The 20,010-nt window shown below is 35.7% G+C and overlaps 2 protein-coding genes across 2 annotated transcripts in view; one reads left to right on the top strand and one right to left on the bottom strand.

Annotated features, from left to right (window-relative positions):
• LOC148948053 (uncharacterized) overlaps nt 1-20,010 on the top strand; it is a 476,379-nt gene that overhangs the window by 316,250 nt on the left and 140,119 nt on the right. The window lies entirely within an intron of this gene.
• Nucleotides 1-20,010, bottom strand: part of elgi (E3 ubiquitin-protein ligase NRDP1 elgi) — a 58,250-nt gene that overhangs the window by 24,428 nt on the left and 13,812 nt on the right. Inside the window, exons 2-3 of the mRNA XM_089095676.1 lie at nt 12,314-12,456; nt 1,011-1,299 (exon numbers count right to left, since the gene is read on the bottom strand). Coding sequence (XP_088951802.1) covers nt 1,011-1,299; nt 12,314-12,456 — 432 coding nt within the window. The remainder of the gene's footprint in view (nt 1-1,010; nt 1,300-12,313; nt 12,457-20,010) is intronic.

Below are 20,010 nucleotides of genomic sequence, written 5' to 3'. Positions count from 1 at the left end.
TTAATCTACATAATTATACACATTATTTATATAATACTAAACACCTAAAACTACACGGTATCAAAGTTAAAAATGGTTGGTTTCTGGACCTGGTTGACCTTAATTAAAACCTATAACCGAAATTTCACAAGACCTTTCGTCTTTCTTTTTCACAATTTTCGTTTTGGAGTTTCTAGGGTAGCATCAAATTTCGTTGGTATTCCCCGAAATAAGTCGCAAAATTAATTAAGTACATTAACTAATTATTTATTATTAATTATTATTAAGCAAAAAATAATTATTAACAAAATTAATTATTCAGTCAAATAAATTAATTACGTTAATTTGACAACGCTTTTCATCTATAAGAATTCAGGCGTTAACAATCTCTTGATCCCCAACAACAATTGCAGCTTCAAAAGGAAGTTACATCTTTTAAAGCTTTTCGGTATCATATGTTTTTAATTTATTTTTAAGCTGATTTTTTAACCCACTTTTATTCCCAAATTCGACACGTTTAAACAGAAACACTGTACGAGTGCAAGGAGGTCCTCTTCATTGATTACTAAATTCCTGATTTTTCTTTGCTTAGATGTTTATTTGTAAAATTTTCTATTTAAGTAATTCATACAATCAGATTTCATTTTCCCTTTTCTTGGTTAAAAAAAAAAAAAAAAAAAAAAAAAAAAAAAAAAAAAAACAGCAGCAAAAGTATCTTGGTTGTTTCTATTAATGAAGATACCACTTTTTGAGCACCTTGCGAGAGAGCGAGAGAAAGTACTTAAGAGTAGCTCCCTTAGCTTTACTCTCAGGGCAATGTACCCTGAGGCACATTCAAACGATGAAACGACTTTATCCATAGTGCTGCCACATACTACATAATATACTACCACACTACCATACATACTACAATACTACTTACCTTTAGCACTTGGATTTGCCTCATTTGTTCGGAGTTTTTGGACTTATTATCCATAGTGCTGCCACATATTATACTACCACACTACCTTACATACTACCATACTACTTACCTTTAGCACCTGGATTTGCCTCATTTGTTCGGAGATTTTGGACTTGGTCTCAGCGTTTTCTGTTTGTAATGTGGCCACCTTCGACTCCATATTGACCAATTCTATTCTCAAACTCCTAACACAATTGTGGTCTTTCAGTTCATCAAAGGGTATGGTTATTCCACAACCTAAGCTGCATGGAACTGGTCTTTTGGGATTGAACTCACATTCAAGAAGATGTGTCTGTAGTGCTTCCAGTTTTACAACCGCTGGACAGCCATGTTTTTCGTTGTCACACATCAAGCTTAATCTAAAAAATATAGCTATAATATCTTTTAAACTGTTAACAAATGGCCAAAGCCTTATTTTACTGACAAATCCTATTAAAAACACACACAAAAAAAAAAAAAAACAACCACCAAAAACAGGCAAACTAATATTTACAAACCGAAACGAATTACAAAAACTAAATTTTTGAGTTTAAATTTATTTCAACAGCCCCAAGTGTTCAAATTGTCACTGTTAATCACTGTATAAAGATAATTAACAGCACGTTCACCGCAGACAATTTCTGGCTCTTCATTCTCGGTGCGTACAAACAGCTCCTCCCGCATACCCTTTCATTAGCGGGTTACTAATCTTAGTATGTACCTGCGGTCCAATTACCCTGGAACACGTATTTTGGCAGAAACTTTCTCAAAATGACTTCGAAATCTACTTGTAATTCCAAAAAACATCAAATAATAACACCAATGCCAGAAAACATCAATTTTAATTACCGATTTTCATATATGTCTTGAAATATATTAATTTAAAATTAGTTTCTTTAAAATTTAGTGTTCCAACATTGGAGCCAAGTTTCGCGTTCAAGAGAAATCTGACTTGTCTACCCGTGAAAAGATCTAATGTCGCTTATGTTTTTACGTTCTCCGGAGCACCCGCACCTCGGTCCGGGTTTTTATAAGGGGTGAGATAGGGAACGATCATACTGTCTATTATTTATATACTGTGCTATTAATAGAGTGAAAACACAACTGCGCACTTTCAGCTCAACAGATGATATGGTTTTTCCACAGCCTGAGCTGCATTAAACTGGTCTTTTACGAATGAATATGCATCCCAGAAGATGCTTCTGGAGGGCTTCCAACTTGCAACTGTCGTAAAAGCATGCTTGTTTGGCATATATAGCGTTATAAAATTATGTACGATATCCTTTGATTGACAAGTCCTGTTTAAAAAGGACAACTAATTATACAGCCCAAAGATTTCAATTTGCCAGTGCCAAAAGTACGCCAACACAAATACTGTTCTTGGACGACATAAAAACATTGTCAATCTTCTTCTAATTCATAAGGGAAAGATCACACTTGGCAAAAAATCCAAAATCTAAATCGATATGAGGTATAGGCCTGCTAATTAATTTGGTACTGTTGCATTATGCAGGCACTACTATATAAAAACCAGTCACAAAACCCGCCAAACAGGCTATTTGCAAGAGACGCTATAAGTAAATGACTGCAAAGCCGTGGTTTCTCAATGACTTACAGTATTTAAACGATTGTTTTTTGGGGTTTAAGGAGGAAAAAGGTACCTAGTTTCGGTTACGTATTTAATATATGGTATACTTTACCCCCCCCCTAATGTGCAAATATATAGCCCAAATTTGTTTATAAACTATCATCCTATTTTATTTCATTAGCATTAACCAAACTTGACTTCTTTAGCAGTGCCCACATAATGCACCAGTACCATCAATTGCATAGCTAGACATGACGTGCTTTTTTTAAAATCCTAAAAGCGCATTTTTTTTTACCTCTTTCAACCACGAGGTTGTAAATACTTGCAGGTTCTTCTTTCGAAGAATTTCATAGAGAAATTTGAAGGAAAACATCTCCAGGAAGATCTCTCCAAATCAAAGTGCACTTTCGAACAAGGCTGTTCTTCATGCCCCCAAATGTCTCAGAGCTTAAGCAAATTAATATTTGAAATTGTATTCATTCTATCCCTTCTATTTATTTTTATCTACCCCTTTTATTTATTTTTGTCTTAAAAGAAGTATTTTACAGGTGGCTCAGTATGCTAATAATTAGTTTTCTCTTGCGTTGGTTACCGAGACTCTTTACACATCCTTGTTGTTACATATTTCATTCAATGTACGCATATATGGATAGGCGTAATTATAAGGAAAAAACAACTCAACAGCTATCTCTCTGAATAAGCTAAATTTGCGAGGTTTTCCATTTTTCAGTTTAGGGACGTTTGGCATTTAACTTGTTGATTTTTGTATGAAACCTCTAGGTCAAGGATAAAACATCATTTGATGTAACATCCAACACACTTTAGAAATACATAATCACTACCGTGTTATTGAGTAACAGCTGGCTTTATCGCTGGCAAGTGTGATTTTAGGTAATTTACATTTAACATCAATAACTGGATGCGCAGTTTGGAAGAATAGGAAGATTTGCCTTATAAAAAATATTAGGATGCTAGAAGGCATGTGAATGACAATTGTGAAGCAAGGCTCTGAAAGCACTTCTTCAAGCTTACAATAAAATTACAATGAAAACTCCCCTCATATGCGTAATAATTTCTATTCGCTTTAAGTTTTTATGTCGCTCCTTACTTTCAGTTGAAAAAACTAGCTTCTTTATTTACCTTGACTCAAATTCAAACAGGAGAGCTGAAAAAACGCAGCGCTATTAAAGCTGAAAATACTAACTTTTGAATTAGGATTTCTCTCTTTATTAACTCTCATTTTAATTGTTTTCACGCAGGTTTAGTTCAATTTTATAGATTGTTTGGCACTCAATTTTATAGAGTGCCCATTTTTGGGGCACTCCTAAATACCCTAGTGTCTCAAGTAAGCAGGGCTTCCACTTTTCGATTTCAATTTTCCCTATTTTCATACCAATTTTCCCCAAAATTCCTCGTGTTTAGGTCTAATTTCTCCCTAGAAAAAAAGGATATTTTGCACTAGATTTCCAACGAATTTACACGAAACAAACAGTGCAGCATCAAATTGTTATTTTTTACTTCAGATAATGATAACATATAACATCTTTTACACTTCAAATAGGTGTCATCTCCAGCCCTTCATCGCACGTAGCGTTTGTCTTTGTCTTGAAGCCAGCGACAGCTTTCGGTATGCTGACAGTTGATGAAGTTTTATCTTCGTTTTTCAACCAGTAATTGACTCGAATAAGTGAGACTAGGGTGACATTATCGAGACTATTTTGGATGTCTGTTTCGATCAATTTCAGGAGGCTGAACAAACGTTCAGCTGGAACGTTGCTAAAAGGTAACGAGAAGATCAGCGATATGCACTTCCGCAGTTCCGGGTACCTGATTTCGCCACTACGAGTCTTCAGACCAAGTATCTTCTTCCAGTACTGCTCAACTGACAGGGTCTTCAACTTGGGCATCTCCCAAATGAAGTTCAGTGGCATCAGTCATTGCTTGTGACCTCCATTCTACGTCCGTTTTCTGGAGCAAACACTTTTCTGTTAGAATAGGAAATCTCACAAATAGTGGCTTTAGAGATTTTGGCTTCAAATTTCTTGCATTCCTTGGTTCAACTAAAGCCAAAATGTCATAAATTTCGTCTTCAAACTTGAACTGGTCTTTGATCTGCTTGATTAGGACAATATAGTATTTTCGACACGACTGGTAAAAGAGATCAATGTTATCACTTGGCTCTTGAGCATCTTCAAGTTCTTGCATGGAGTCGGTTGCAGCTATTACCACAAATGTCTGGTTTAAAGGCAAGTACTCACTTGAAAGGTAAGGATTCAGTTCGATAAACGAACCAACACTGCGAATATAGTCCATTTTATTGAAGTTAGACGCAACATCATTCACAAGTTTGCTGACACTAGCCTTTAGAGAGTGGAGAAGGGGAGGCTTGGATTGAAAAACTGTATTGACTTTGTTGGAGAGGCCAAGAGAGTAGTCCATGAATTCAAGGTATGGCTTAGTCAACTTGCTTTGTAATGTCGACAAGATAAGGTCATTTGTTGCAGTTGGGTCGTCAAACGTGGTTTCCTCGAAATACTGAATAAGAGCAACCCGTTGCTCTTATTCTCAACACACTTGTTTGACACTCTTTTCTCTATCCAATTTTTGAACATTGGTAACTGAAGCCACTTGTCAACAAACTTTTGCTCATATGTTTTCTTTTGGGAATTCTGACCTGAACCCTGCTTTTTTGGGGGGAGTGGCCAGGAGGTGAACTTCGGGAACATCATCATCTTCATCATCCATTCGTTTTTCAGGAGTAGACACAATTTGAAGATTATCTTCCTCTGGGTCAGTACACTGGCTTTCAGACGAACTTTGCATGTCTATAATCCCAAGAAAAAAGTATTTTTATAGTGATCAAAACCAGTCTATTTCTATAATTACTTGTACAAGGATAAAAAATAACTAGATCATGCTAAACTATGCTCGTGGGCATTAACGTACATATCCTCAATTAACTTAAATTACCTCATGTATAATTTGGGTTTGCAGTATGGAGGACCGAAAATTTGCAATGGGTGCATTAAAAGTTTGCAAAATCAAAACGAAGTATGCCTAGCTTGATAAATGATAATCTTCAGATTTGGAATGCCACTTTAAATGGAATAAGAAATTTGTGACCCAATTCTTCACTAGAAGAGCTTTGCTTTGATGTCCTCTAACCTAGGAGGGACCAACCCAAGTAAAAACAACACAAAAGAAGTTTTTCTCTAAACCTTGTTTAACAAAATACTTTAATTTGGTACTTTCACATTGCTGCAGTCCGAGGCAAAACAGTAGATTTTACATGATTCCAGATGGCAAGTGGCAGGCAGTGGACATGAACAAGACTAGACTAAATATTATTGTTTTATTTTTATCAGATTAAAAATAAGGGTACTCAGAGCTAGTTTGAACAGAATGCAGGGTCCTTTATAGACAGTATGGTCTGCAAATTTTGTCTGAAAAAAGCCACAGTTTGCACCAGCATCTGTCCCTAACTTTGGGCACAGAAGTCACATGCTGTATAGGAGGGTGACCTTAGGTTAGCGTCGTTCAGGACCGTACTTGTTAGAAACAAGTCTTTCGATTCCCTAAATGTTTTGTGTACTTGCTTCTGCGATCAGAGCATAGCTGGAGTCCAGGTCTATCTATTGGTATGTCATTTCCTGCCTTGGTTTTTGAGCTAAGCAATCGAGAGTTCCATTTTGTGTCAGGACGAAACATCACTACCTGCCATTTATCAAGTTGAAAATTGTATTTTCATGGTTTAAATCATATTTTCTTATTTCCTAATTAAATTGAAGCCCTTCTGACCTGTTTAAAATTGCTGTAGTCACAAAATCAATAATAATATCCATTTTTTGGAGCAGAATTACTTTTTCTTTTTTACTCCTAAAGAGGTCAGATGTGCTCTAACTGGAGTGTACAATCATAGAAGGGAATTAGCATTGAAAAATTACAGTTGTTGCCCTTTCACCCATCGACCTAGGTCACCTCCCTGTATCCTGCCTATATCAACATCCACTTTGGTGCTAATGTTAATAATCTTTGAGACAGATATCACAGGTAACACATACTGATGTTGGTGTAAACTCTGACTTTTTGCAGACAAAATTCTGTGATCCCCACTGTTTTATAGATTAAGGACCAAATTTATTTCCACAGTTTTAACACAATTATAGCATAGGTCCACTCAGGCCACTCAGGATTCTTTCAATCTGCTGGTGACCTCTTTTTCCCATGGTCATGTGCAAATCCGCAGGGGACCATCCAAATAGAGCAGCAGCTGCCTTTGTAAAAAAACAGCTCATCATGGAACATATTTACTGGGGACCCCACTTCGGTCCAGCTCAGGCCAATGCAAGACCCCACTCAGGGTTACCTACATATGATAGTATAGATAATTTTGTCTTTATCTTTGAGCAATAGAAAATTTTAATTTACTCTTATATAGAATGCAGTATAAAGTCAAACAGAAGACAATATCTTGCTTTCTCCTATTATGTAGAATGATAAAAAGTCATACAGATGACTTTATGCCTCATTCTTTTATAGAACAAACATAAATAAAGTCATACAAATGACTTTTTATACCTGATGCTATTATAGAGCCAGCAAAAATAAAGCCATACAAATTACTTTTTATATATCTCACTATTATTCCCATGGTCATGTGCATCCCATGGTCATGTGCAAATCCGCAGGGGACCATCCAAATAGAGGACCAGCTGTCTTTGTAAAAAAACAGCTCATCATGGAACATATTTACTGGGGACCCCACTCTGGTCCATCTCAGGTCAATGCAAGACCCCACTCAGGGTTACCTACATATGACAATATAGAAAATATTTTCTTTATATCTGAGCAATAGAAAATTGTCATTTACTCTTATATAGAATGCAGTATAACGTCAAACAGAAGACAATATCTTGCTTTCTCCTATTATGTAGAATGATAAAAAGTCATACAGATGACTTTATGCCTCATTCTTTTATAGAGCAAACATAAATAAAGTCATACAAATGACTTTTTAAACCTCATGCTATTATAGAGCCAGCTAAAATAAAGCCATACAGATGACTTTTTATATATCTCACTATAATTGATAAAACATGAATAAAGTCATACAGATGACTTTTTATATCTTACACTATTATAGATAGAGCAAACATGAATAAAGTAATGCAGATGACATTTTATACCTTGTACTATTATATAGCAAACATGAACAAGTCCTACAGATAACTTGGTATTTTTATGTTAAATGCACTCTTTTATATACGTCAAACTGGAGATACAACAGAAAATCCATTTTGTATGGGTTAATTATTTGAAAAAAACTACGTTTTCTAAAGAGTTAAAGAGGCTGAGTTACAAGGTCGAACCTTAAAACGTACAGGGATTAGGAGGCACAGTTGGGGGGCTGCCGCCCCCAAACCCCCGCTTTCGCAGCCTGTAAATAAACAAAAAAAGTTCTTTAAAGTGAAAGTAAGGAGCGACATTAAATCTTAAAACGATCAGAAATTATTCCGTATATGAAAGGGGCTGTACCCTCCTCAACGCCTCGCTCTTTACGCTAAAGTTTGACTTTCTCACAACTCTTTTTTTTAACAATAAAAACTTTAGCGTAAAGAGCGAGGCGTTGAGGAGGGCACATCCCCTTTCATATACGGAATAATTTCTGATCGTTTTAAGATTTAATGTCGCTCCTTACTTTCACTTTAAAAAACTTTTTTTGTTTATTTACAGGCTGCGAAAGCGGGGGTTTGGGGGCGGCAGCCCCCCAACTGTGCCTCCTAATCCCTGTACGTTTTAAGGTTCGACCTTGTAACTCAGCCTCTTTAACTCTTTAGAAAACGTAGTTTTTTTCAAATAATTTCTGCACATTTTTGTACAGTTTATTACTCAAGGGTCGACCTTGTAACTCAGCCTCTTTAACTCTTTAGAAAACGTAATTTTTTTTAATTAATTTAAAAAAGAAACTGAGTTTCTTTTTTAAGTTTAAATTCAGTATACCAAAAATTTGCTCAGACAGTGAATCGAGCCCGGGTTTTCTGCCTGTCAGTCTGGAGTATCAACCGCTAGACTAAACAGACACAATTGTAATTGTTTTTTAGTAAATGGAAGCTATTTTCGACGCAAGCAAATTCCCATGAAACTTGATATTTGTTTTTTGGAAAACAGGGAAGGAATGATCAGATTGAGCTGAAATTTTGAGGATAAGCTCCCAGGCCCCAGGAAAGCTTATCCTCTAAATTTCAGCGCAATCAGACAACGTTAAAGGGGGGGTGTGGTGGGAAAAATTAACATGGGATAATATAGGTAAACAAGGTTTTTCGTAAATGTAAATTCGGGGGATAATTTTTTCGGTCTGAAAATATCAAAAGGTCCTAACAGGTGGAATACTGCTTCGAATGAGTCCTCATTCAACCGGATCCGTTGCCAACTGTGGCCTTTAGGCGTGGCTAAAAAAACAAATATGAATTTTAAGTGGCTATATTCGTTTTTTTGAAAACAGGGAAGGAGTGATCAGATTGAGCTGAAATTTCGAGGATAAGCTCCCGGGCCCTAGGAAAGCTTAACCTCTAAACTTCAGCCCAATCGGACAACGTTAAAGGGGGGCTATGGTGGGAGGGTCCAAACTTCCGGCCCAGTTTACCCCATGAAGATAAAGTCGGAGGAGGATGAAATTTTGCAAGTTGAAATCGCTTAACATTGTGGTGGGTCGCCTCTTTATAGAGGCACAAGTGTGCCTCCTTGATTAAAGACACTGTTATGCAGTAATTAATGCTTAGTGTGGTTTCCAATGTGTTGACAATATTTAAACTGTTGTTTTGGGGGGTTTAGGGGGAGAAAAAGGTACCTAGGTTAGGTTACATATTTAATAAATGCTATGCTTTACAAATGACTTTTTATACCTTGTATGTTTGTAATTATATATTTCTATTTCTAGAGAAATGATGGAGAATGATATAAAGTCTTCTGTATGACTCTTTAAACATCAAATTATTGTTAAGAAGTACAAATAAGTTATACAAAAGACAATTTGGTTTTATTATTTAATATATGATCCACTAAAATGTCATACAGAAGAAATTATATTACCCCACTGATACATAGAGAAAACAACAAAAAGTAATTTGTAAGACTTTATTTCTGTTTGCTCTATAATAGCAGGAGGTGTAAAAAGTCATCTGTATGACTTTATTCATAATGCTTTATAGTAGAATGATATATTAAAAAGTCCACTCACTCAGGATTCTTTCAATCTGCTGGTGACCTCTTTTTCCCGTGGTCATGTGAAAATCCGCAGGGGACCATCCAAATGGAGCACCAGCTGCCTTTGTAAAAAAACAGTGGTAAAATTCTACTTTAGCTACTTTTGACTATCTTGGAAAGGGGTTAGGTTAAGAAAATGAAACTTTCAGGGATGGGTCTACAGGTTAAAGTATGTCATGGGAAGATATTTTGAAGGATCCACCTCCACTCCTTCTCCCTCTAGATGGTCCTGACCTTTGATGACCTTTAAAAATATGTGAGTTATAGAAGCGAAACCTTGCAAAATAGATCTTCTGCTTAAATGAAGTAGCCTACAACAAAATTGTTTTCAGCTTCACAACTTTGCTCAATCCCAATTTATAAGGTTTTAAAGGTTTGCAAATACATTTCCTAAATTTTGGAAATAAACTATTTATATGTCTTAGAATTCTGCTCAAATAACTGAAATTGCATTTTCAGAGCTAAAGCAATAGAAAAAGAAAATGATAACTGAAAATTACGGTAAAAAGTTGTATTGTCAAAATTTCAATAGGTATGGGTCTGGACATTTCATGTAGGCATATTTCAGGACCCTCTAGAGAGAGAAGGAGTGGAGGTAGGTACTTCAAAATACCTTCCCGGGACATACTTTAGCCTTTAGACTCATCCCTGAAAGTTTCATTTTCCTAACCTAACCCCTTTCCAAGATAGCCAAAAGTAGCTAAAGTGGAATTTTACCACAGTGGCTCATCATGGAACACATTTACTAGTGACCCCACTCCGGTCCAGCTCAGGTCAATGCAAGATCCCACTCAGCTCAAAAGTGAATGAATTACATGAGCTGTTTTTTACAAAGGCAGCTGGTGCTCTATTAGTCCCCTGTGGATTTGCAGATGAACACAGGAGAAAGAGATCACCACCAGATTGAAAGAATCCCTAATGGTAAGTGCATAGGTTGCATGCTCCTATTCTACAATTGCGGTCAATATCTATGAAATCATATTATTGAGTTAGGAATAAAGTGAATACACCATTCGATGCCTTTTTTTATGCTGATTATAAATATAATAAGCATTTCTATCGGAAATAAGTTACCCCCCCCCCCCCTATCGAGGCTAGAACTACCCTCCCTCGGACTGGGCCGATCTAGGGGGGGGGGGCTGAAATTCGTGTCTAATATAAAAGCGTATTATAGGCCTATTTGTAATCCGCATAAAAAAGGCATTGAATGGTGTATTCACTTTTGTCTTAACTCAATAATATGATTTCGTAGATATTGACCCAATTGCTGCATAACCTAACCAATACTCCCTTATGTCGGCAGTTTACACCAATCAAAGACAGTGCTTAAAAATAATCTAAATACTATGCTACCTAAACTACTAAATACCTAATGAGTAATGAATGTCTTTGTTTGAAATTTCACGCTGATCTTCGCAACATAAGCCAGTGTTAGAAGATAAGAATTTTCAAGAAGACTGAGCATATGCAATCTATGAGAATATTTCAGCCTTCACTTGAAAAAATAACTTTCCCTGAATATCCCTAAGAACCCTTAATTTACCCCAGATTCCCCTGAATCCCTAGATTCAAAATAAGTGTCCCTAAAAGAAGTGATTTTCCCCTAAAATAGGGATTTTCCCCTAAAAGTGGAAGCCCTGCAAGTAAGCCTAAATGTATTGCTGCAGGATCTTTCCTCTTAATTTTGTGATTATTAGGCTTAATGTACTATTCCAAGAGATGAGATTATATATGCTCTAGATACTTCTCTTTATCAGTTATGTTCTTTTTTATTGCTTCCTCTTTTGCCAAGAGAACCTGATCACCCCTTTTCGCTTGATTGTCTGTGTTGACCGCCTGTATTTATTTATTTTATGTCTAGAAATCAATATCAATGGAACAACTGTTTGCATGTGAATTTCGTGGTGTGTAGTAACAAGGTAGAGCTAAACAAGGTATAACTCAGTTGAACATAACCACTAAACTTAGTTGAACAATTCATTAAAAACTGTGGACCCAACAACCAAAACGTCAATAATTGTTGACACACTCTGCACCGTCAATATCTCTAGAGGATCTTTCCCCTATGTTAATTTTGTGATTATTAATCTTAATGTATTACTCCAAGAGATGAGGTTATATATACTTAAGATACCTCTCTTTATCAGTTATGTTCTTCTTTACTGCTTCCTCTTTGAACAAGAGAGCATGATTACACCCTTTTTGCTTGATTGCCAACGTCCCGGACCGCTCCTCCCTCTTTCTTCACTACTTCATTCCTCTGTACTTGTGACCACCGGTATTTATTTATTTTACGTCTAGATATGAATATTCATTCAAATTCAGTTTGAATGTTAATTTTGTGCTGTGTAGTAACAAGGTACAGTTAAACAAATAACAACCTAGATGAGCATAACTACTAAACTTAGTTGAACAATTCATCGATAGCTGTGAACCCAGCAAACATTAATAATTGTTGACGCAATCTGCACTATCAACATCTATGGAGGATCTACCCCCTTTATTTATATTTTGGTATGCAATATATGAAAATAAATAAATACCTTGAGAGAAGATTCCTCAGGATCCTTGGAACAGGTTTTAGAGCATCAATAGTTAAATACCTTCTATCTATAGGACAAGTTTGGTTTCTAGTTAACCATTCAGTAATACAGCTATTACAAAACGCATGTTCACATGTTGGAGCCTTGAATGTAAATATAAAAATTATACATAGTTGTATCCACAAACACAAAATTAAAATAAAGTCAATACATACAGATCTCCAGCAACAAAGATAAAACAACTTAAAAATACATACTGAACCCCACCACTCCAAATCTTACTACCATTACTCCAATTAATTCTTGTATGGGCAGAAAAAATCCGCCTGAATATGAACAGAAAAAAAAAGTATAGTGAGCAATATGTCTGGAACATATTGTGGTTGACTGTGTTTTCTGATATGTGAAGGCTAATGTGTTTTGTATCATAAGAACAGGAGATGATCTGGTTAATGACAGCACTGGCGAGTTGGAGAAGGCCGAAGGGTTATGCACAAGAAGTAAAAGGGCTTCTGTGTTTGATAATAGATCAATATTCTTGTATTGCAGGTCTTCCGAAGGAAAACTTATTATAACAAAAGGGTAGAAATATTCAATTCCCCAATCAACAATATTTACATATGCACTGTAGGTAATGTAACCATTACCCCTCCCCTATTGAGGTCATATGTAGCCTTACATTATGCATCAATGTCTCTAGGGATGACATGACACCCCTCCAGGGGTGGATCCAGGATTTTTTTTGGAGGGGGGGGGCAAAATAGGTTGATTCAATAAACTTGCATTAGGAACAATTTCAATTAACGCAATCTTGCATTAATTAAGTAAATTACACTACTTTAGACTTAGGGGGCACCCCCTCCTGGATCCGCCACTGCACCCCTCCCAGTCCCTGGGAAAAGGGCTGTAAATTATGTAATTTACCCATTGTTTATATAGCAGCCTATTTGTTATTGGGAAATATATGAAAATTTTTCAGGGAGGATTTTCTGCATGAGGATTTCCTATGGAGAGAATTTTCTGTGGAGAGGAAAGTTTCCAGGGGGACTTTTACATTGATTTCCTGGAATGAATTGGAAAATGGTGAGAAATTAAATAAAAAGTGCTTTAAAACTGAAAGTAAAAGCATTTTAAAACTGAAAGTAAGTTGAATTTGGATTGGAATGAATTGGAAAATGGTGAGAAATTAAATAAAAAACTTTTTTAAAACTGAATACAAAGGTGTTTTAAAACTGAAAGAAAGTAACAACATTAAAACTTGAAGCAAACTGAAATCATTCCATATATGAAGGGGTCTACCCCTTCCTCATCCCTCACTCTTTATGCTGAAGTTTGACTTCTTTTCCCAATTCTTTAAGAATAACCTCTGAAAATACAAGGACCATGGAATTTGAATGTGGAGTAACTTCAGAGAACTTCAATACTTTAGTGTAAAGAACAAGAGTTGAGGAAGGGGCAGCCCCCCTTATATAACAAATAATTTCTATCTGTTTTCAGTTTTAATATGGCACTTGACTTTTGAGTTGAGAATTTTTTTGTTTTATTTAATAAAGCAAAGAACAGATACCTCCTTGCTTAAGAAGAAGAACAAGATATTCAGAAAGATTTCCTCACAACTGTACATTAATGGGTAGAGTCTAGTAGAGGATTCTCCTCTGTACATGTATACTTAATTGTAATTATCTACACTCCTTGTATGCTGTACTTCACAATGGATAAAATATTAATAATAATATTAATAAATGCCTCACAACTGTACATTAATGGGTGGAGCCTAGTAGAGGATTTTCCTTTGTACATGTATACTTAATTGCAATTATCTACACTCCTTGTATGCTGTACTTCAATGGATAAAAAATTAATAATAATAACAGCTAAAAACATATACGGGGTTGATTTTAGGCATGATTCACAAATGCTAATTCCAGATATGCGTCGTTACATTGGAGTCGAATTTTCAAAAGTCAAATCCCGAACGAAAAGATCGTTGCCCCAAGCAAATCCAGACGGAACAAACAACAACAGAATATTCGTGATATCTTACAGAAAAAAAAGTAGACCATCAGCCAAAATCGCTGAAAATCTCTTTAATGGACAAAATCCTGGTTTTTAGCAGAAATCCCGGTTTTTAGCTAAAAATCCCGGTTTTCTTACAAAAAATCCCGAAAATCCCGGACACAAAAAAAATCCCGGACTGCAAAAAAAAATCCAGGAAAACCGGGATTAATCCCGGACGGTGGCAACCCTGTACAAGGTACGTTCCAGACTACGTGCCTACTGATCTCTAGTTTTGTTTAATATTGCAGTTTAAAGTAGCTTGGTAGCTAACTGTAAGAGGGTATCTTACAGGAGTATATATAACAGTTTCCCTAATTCTTTTCTATACCCTGCTAAATAAGTTCACTCAGCAATAAGTCAGGACTATGCTGGGTGTTTGAAAACTCTCAAGCTGGGTTACACAACAACTGTGAGGATAGACTTTATGATGGGTAGAAACAATATTAGAAGTCAGCATGCCTCTTATCGTGTTTAGGTTAGCTATATTACACCTTTTGCCCCCCCTCCCCCAAAAATACTTTCCATAATCCTTGGTGATGTTTTAATAATGCTACACATTTGTCCACATTCAATGTTGTGCATTTCAAGCTTTACACTGGAATTTTAGTTTAGATAATAAAAGAAGGAAAAACAATATCAATTATGCTATTTATACTTTTGGACACAAAAGACCAGTCAATTCTTAAAGTATCAAGAAAATAAAAATCAATAAATTTAAGGAGAAGCAGGACCAGACACAACTTTTTTGAGAACCCCTGTTCTGTTGTTCTGTTGGATGTTGCTTCCAAATCCATGAATATTCCTGTGATTCCAAGCACTATCTGTAAAAGACTAGTTTATTAAGTGCCCAAGCTTTGTTTATATACTGATCAGGGCTTCCAATCTCGAATCTTAAAATTCGGGGACAAGTCTTCAAAATTGGGAAAAACATAATGGAATTTCGTTGCAAAAATCTAATTGTTTTTAGCTTCGTTTTCAAGCTCTAGCAGGGGTTGGATCTGCGTAGTGAATCGAGTGTTTTAAAAAGTAGGTTTTAAAGCTAAAGCACGGGATTGGAATTCCTAGCTGAAAATGCTTATTGCTGATATTGCAGAAAAAACTTCAAAGTTGTTTTCAACGTAAAAAAAAATGACTGAAATATATTCTGCCACTCTGAGCTTATATATTGCCACATGAACTTTGTTACTTAATTATTTTACCCTGAAAACGAGGCTTTTATGTTGCTTATTTTCAGAAGGATAGCAAAAATAAAGCATAAAGAGGGGATAAGATTACATACAGAGCAACAACACCTGCAATGATTTCTCGAAATCAATGAATATTCTTCAGCAAGCAGACATAAACTTCACCACAAATTAAATAAAAACAAGTTTTTTTCAACTGAAAGTGAGGAGCAACTTTTAAACTTTAAACAAACAGAAACTTATCACATATATAAGGGGGGTTGCCCCGTCTTCAACATCCGGCTCTTCATATTAAAGTTTATTAGTACTTTTAGAAAAGCTTCTTATTGTTCTAATTGAACAACCCTTGTGCTTCAGGAGTCGTTCTTAAAGAATTGGGATTGACTTGAGATAAAGTAAATTAGCTTAAATTGACTTGATTGAACATTGACCCCTGTAAAAAGCTTCCGAAGCTAGAAATAAATCTAAGAAACCATGAAACTGGTCACCCATGGGAAGTCTGATTTTCAGTGCTGTTGTTTCAGTTAAGTTGTATTTTTGATTTTCTTTTCTGTTATTTTTACTCTATCTATTTTTCTTTCTATAATGGAAAGTAAAATATATTTGGAAGCAACTGCACTAACTTATTGAATAAGCGTAATTATAGCGCTTCAGTGAAACTATATTAACATCAAAATGAGGTTCTAAAAAAAGAATTTTGCTAGCTAGCACTAAAAAACCTTCAAAAAAAAATTTGTTTGTGAAATTGAAGCTTATTGAGCTCTGAAAAAACAATGAGCAAATAATAATGACAATAAGTAATAATACATATGTAATGACAAATAATAATAAAACTTTGAATGTAATTCAATAACTGTAACTGACTTTTAAACATAAAAAATTACACAAGTCAGTTATAACAAGCTTATTGAATTCAGGGTAAATCTGTTCAAAAGATTTCATTTCCACTTAGTTTGGTCTACAGTGGACACTCAAATACTTTTCAAGCATTGTTAAATTAAATGATCATTTAGCATATTAAAAAAAACATAAAAAGACAAATCAAGTGGTTTGTTCATCTTGATTCTAGCTAAGTAATATAAAACATGCTAAATTTACAAAAAAGTTCCAGTTAAGGTACTTCTTGCTATCTTGGAAACTAGCCAAGTTAAGCAAATAAAACTCTCCAGAATGAATCCAGGGCATAAAGTATAACCCCAGATGGTGTTATCAAGCTATAATTATAATAATAATAATTTATTCATTGCCCACTATAAAAAAGAAGCGGAGTACATCAAAAAACAAAAAAAAAAAAGAAAAAAAAGCAAACTTGCACACTTAACAATTATTTACATAAAACGATGTAAATTATGGTGCGCAGTAAGGCCTGCAGATAACGACAGCTTTCCCGCAAGCACAGTCGCTTTTTCTCGGAAATCAGGGCGGCCGACTCGCGATATTATATGCTGGTTTCGGAACCACGGAGGGAGGGACAAAAGGTACCGAGAAAATTTAAAATAATAAGTCCGGATAGAATTCAGATCTTTAGGCTTTAGAATTATAAGAAAACCAGATAAAAAAAAAAGGCAAGAACGATCGCAAAATAAAGAATATAATTTCCCAAGCGCTTTGCTATTGTACCTCCCTCTATTTGTAACAATTTTTGAATATCCTATCTGATTTTTTTTTTTTTTGCATTAGAAACTGTCAGAGCCCAAGTGTTTTGAGATTATTAGTAATGTGAAGACTAAACCACTGAAAAGAAGAGACACAGGGAATAGAGAAAAAATCACAGTTAAGTGGAAGACTCGCACTCGAATTAAATGTAGTATTTTCACACTTATCAACGTTTAACATAAGCCCAATCTGCCTGAACTGATCTGAGATACAGCTGACAGAATGTGAGAGCCCAGCCCTCGAACAACTGACAAGGAGAACATCGTCCACATAAACAAGATACGAGACATAAATTCCATCAGAAATGAAAGTCAAAGGCAAGGATGAAAGGATAGGAGCAAAACGTAACATAAAAATAGTTGGAGAAAGTACACCACATTGACAGACCCCACACCAAAGAAACACCTTTGAATCAGAAACTACTCTATTACATTTTATCCAAATAAAAGAGTTTGAATACCAGTACTGTGACAAAACAACAATAGAAAGGTTAATGTTGTTGAAAAAAAAGGAATAGAGTACATGTGAGTGGACTATACTATCGAAATCTTTCAAAAGATTAAGAGCTCAGGTATGAAGGGGAGATTTATCATTAACAGATTGCAACAGGAGGGATGCTAGAACACGATGGGCGTGCTGACATCCCAGCCTTTTTTGAAAGCCAAATTAGTTTTCACCAAAATTAAAATTTTCTGAAATGAAAAGGAGAATAATATATTATAAATTTTGCTAAGAGTGCACGAAACAGTAATTGGTCGATAAGAACAACACTCTGACGAAGTTTTTCCACGCTTCAAAACCGAGGTGACTGTGCCACAGAGAAAACTGTCGGGAACCATAGAAGTAGATAAACTCATCTGAAACAGAACCTGAAGGTGATCTATCAAAGTTGGGAAAACTACTTTTAAATGATAAGAAGAATTCTGTCTTGATCAACAGAGCTAGATTGCATGTTCTTAATAGCTTGACAAATATAAACAGTAGAAACTGGTAATACATTACTCTGACAAATACGATTAGGCAAGCACGACTCAAGAAGGTTACTAAAAAGCCTTTCAACTTCCCGGTTCACCTTGCCGAAAATATCATTATAATACGACACCCAAGTATGAACTGCTATAGGACTTTCAGAAAAATCATTACTAAGCTTATCCGAATTCAGAATATGAGACCACTCCTTTCTCAACGTAGGAAATCAAAACTAGATACCCTAGATTGCCTTAAACGTTTTTTATAAGCACGCTTGGTACTTTGCTTCAGATCAAAGACAACTCCTCGATTTGGCCGACCGCAAGACACCCATATTCGTAGCCAAAAACTTAGCTTTATTCTTTACAACTTTTAATTCTGGGCTCAAAACCCATTCTGGTTTTCTAGTTTTAACTTTAACCTTTTCTAGAGGAACAGAAGTCGCCTCTGCTTGTTTTAAGCACCAAATTATTTTATCAAAATATTCATTTAGAGACTGCTTATCATTTGAGAAACGGTCAGTAACTTGAAGCAAATGGTAAGGCACTTTTATAGAACCCAATAACGCGGACAACATGGTAATATAAAGTGCAAAATTAGCTCTACTCCAGTTATTCCTGTAAAACCACTTAGAACTTTGTGTAAATGGTCTAGTAGAACGGGAAGCGACTACTGAAGCAGAGAACGAAATTGGGAGGTGGTCAATATCACGATAGTCTTCATGAACAAGAACAATCGATACATTAATATTTGGCAAGGAAACTACATGGTCAATATTAGACAAACTTCCAGATTGGTGAATATATGAATAATCAACACTTTTCTCAACTGTTTTATGAGCAGAAAAAGCATCAATGACTATATCGGATCGAACTGACTGACTTTTAATATCTGTGTTGAAGTCACCAACCACTATGAAATCATAACCAGTCAATACAACAGATGCAAGAATAGCCTTAAGATTTGCCAAGGCTTTCATATACGCGTTTAAAGCGGAAATAGTCTTTTTTTTACATGGTAGATACACATTTATCAGCACAGTATTACCAAACCGAACCGCAAGGATGAATTTATCACTGTGAAAACACACTGGAGAGAGCAAACTCAGGTTATTTTTAACAATGCACGCGAGGCCTCCAGAAGGTCTACCAAAAGTGACCTCAGCATTAGTTGTAACAACAGAATGATTACGACTTCTTTTTAACAGGTTAATACTAGTAGAAGTCAGGAGGTGTTCTTGAAGGCATACTATGTCAAACTGGTCACACAATTCATCAATCATATGCTCCTTTAAACGAGTACCATTTATATTAAACGAAACAATTGAAACAGGCACAATCATTTCTTCTTGGCAATGATATCTCGCAGCACTTTGCATCTAAGACTAAAGGAGGCATGATCTTCACCACAATTTGCACATCTTGCATCAAGCTGGCAGAGAGAATCCTTGGTGGAAATATGAGGACCCGCACAGCATGCACACTTCGCAACCAAACTTGCTCAATCAGCTACTTTATGGTCTGGCGAACGGCATTTTAGACAGCACCGAGGTGCCGACAGATATTCTTCCACAGATAAATATTCATATCCAAGTTTAACACCATTTTGCATAGCCTTGGCTTTTGACATGGAGTCGCAAAACTCAAGTTTAACCGTACCTGTGTCACCAAGCCACATGGCTTCCACCACACCTGGATATCCTTGAAAGAATGAGAGGTCTAATTCCTTCGATATTCCTCTGACTATCCCGAAAAACCGTTTAGTGATAACCTTGGATGGAAATTCTGATAAAATCACTGAAATAGAGTCTTTTAATTCTTCAGCAGCAGA

This window comes from Artemia sp. Qi Xiang Cuo, chromosome 10, assembly GCF_049724085.1.
Source record: "Artemia sp. Qi Xiang Cuo chromosome 10, ASM4972408v1, whole genome shotgun sequence".
Taxonomy (NCBI): Eukaryota; Metazoa; Arthropoda; class Branchiopoda; order Anostraca; family Artemiidae; genus Artemia; species Artemia sp. Qi Xiang Cuo.
This window is presented reverse-complemented; position numbering and strand designations above follow the sequence as displayed.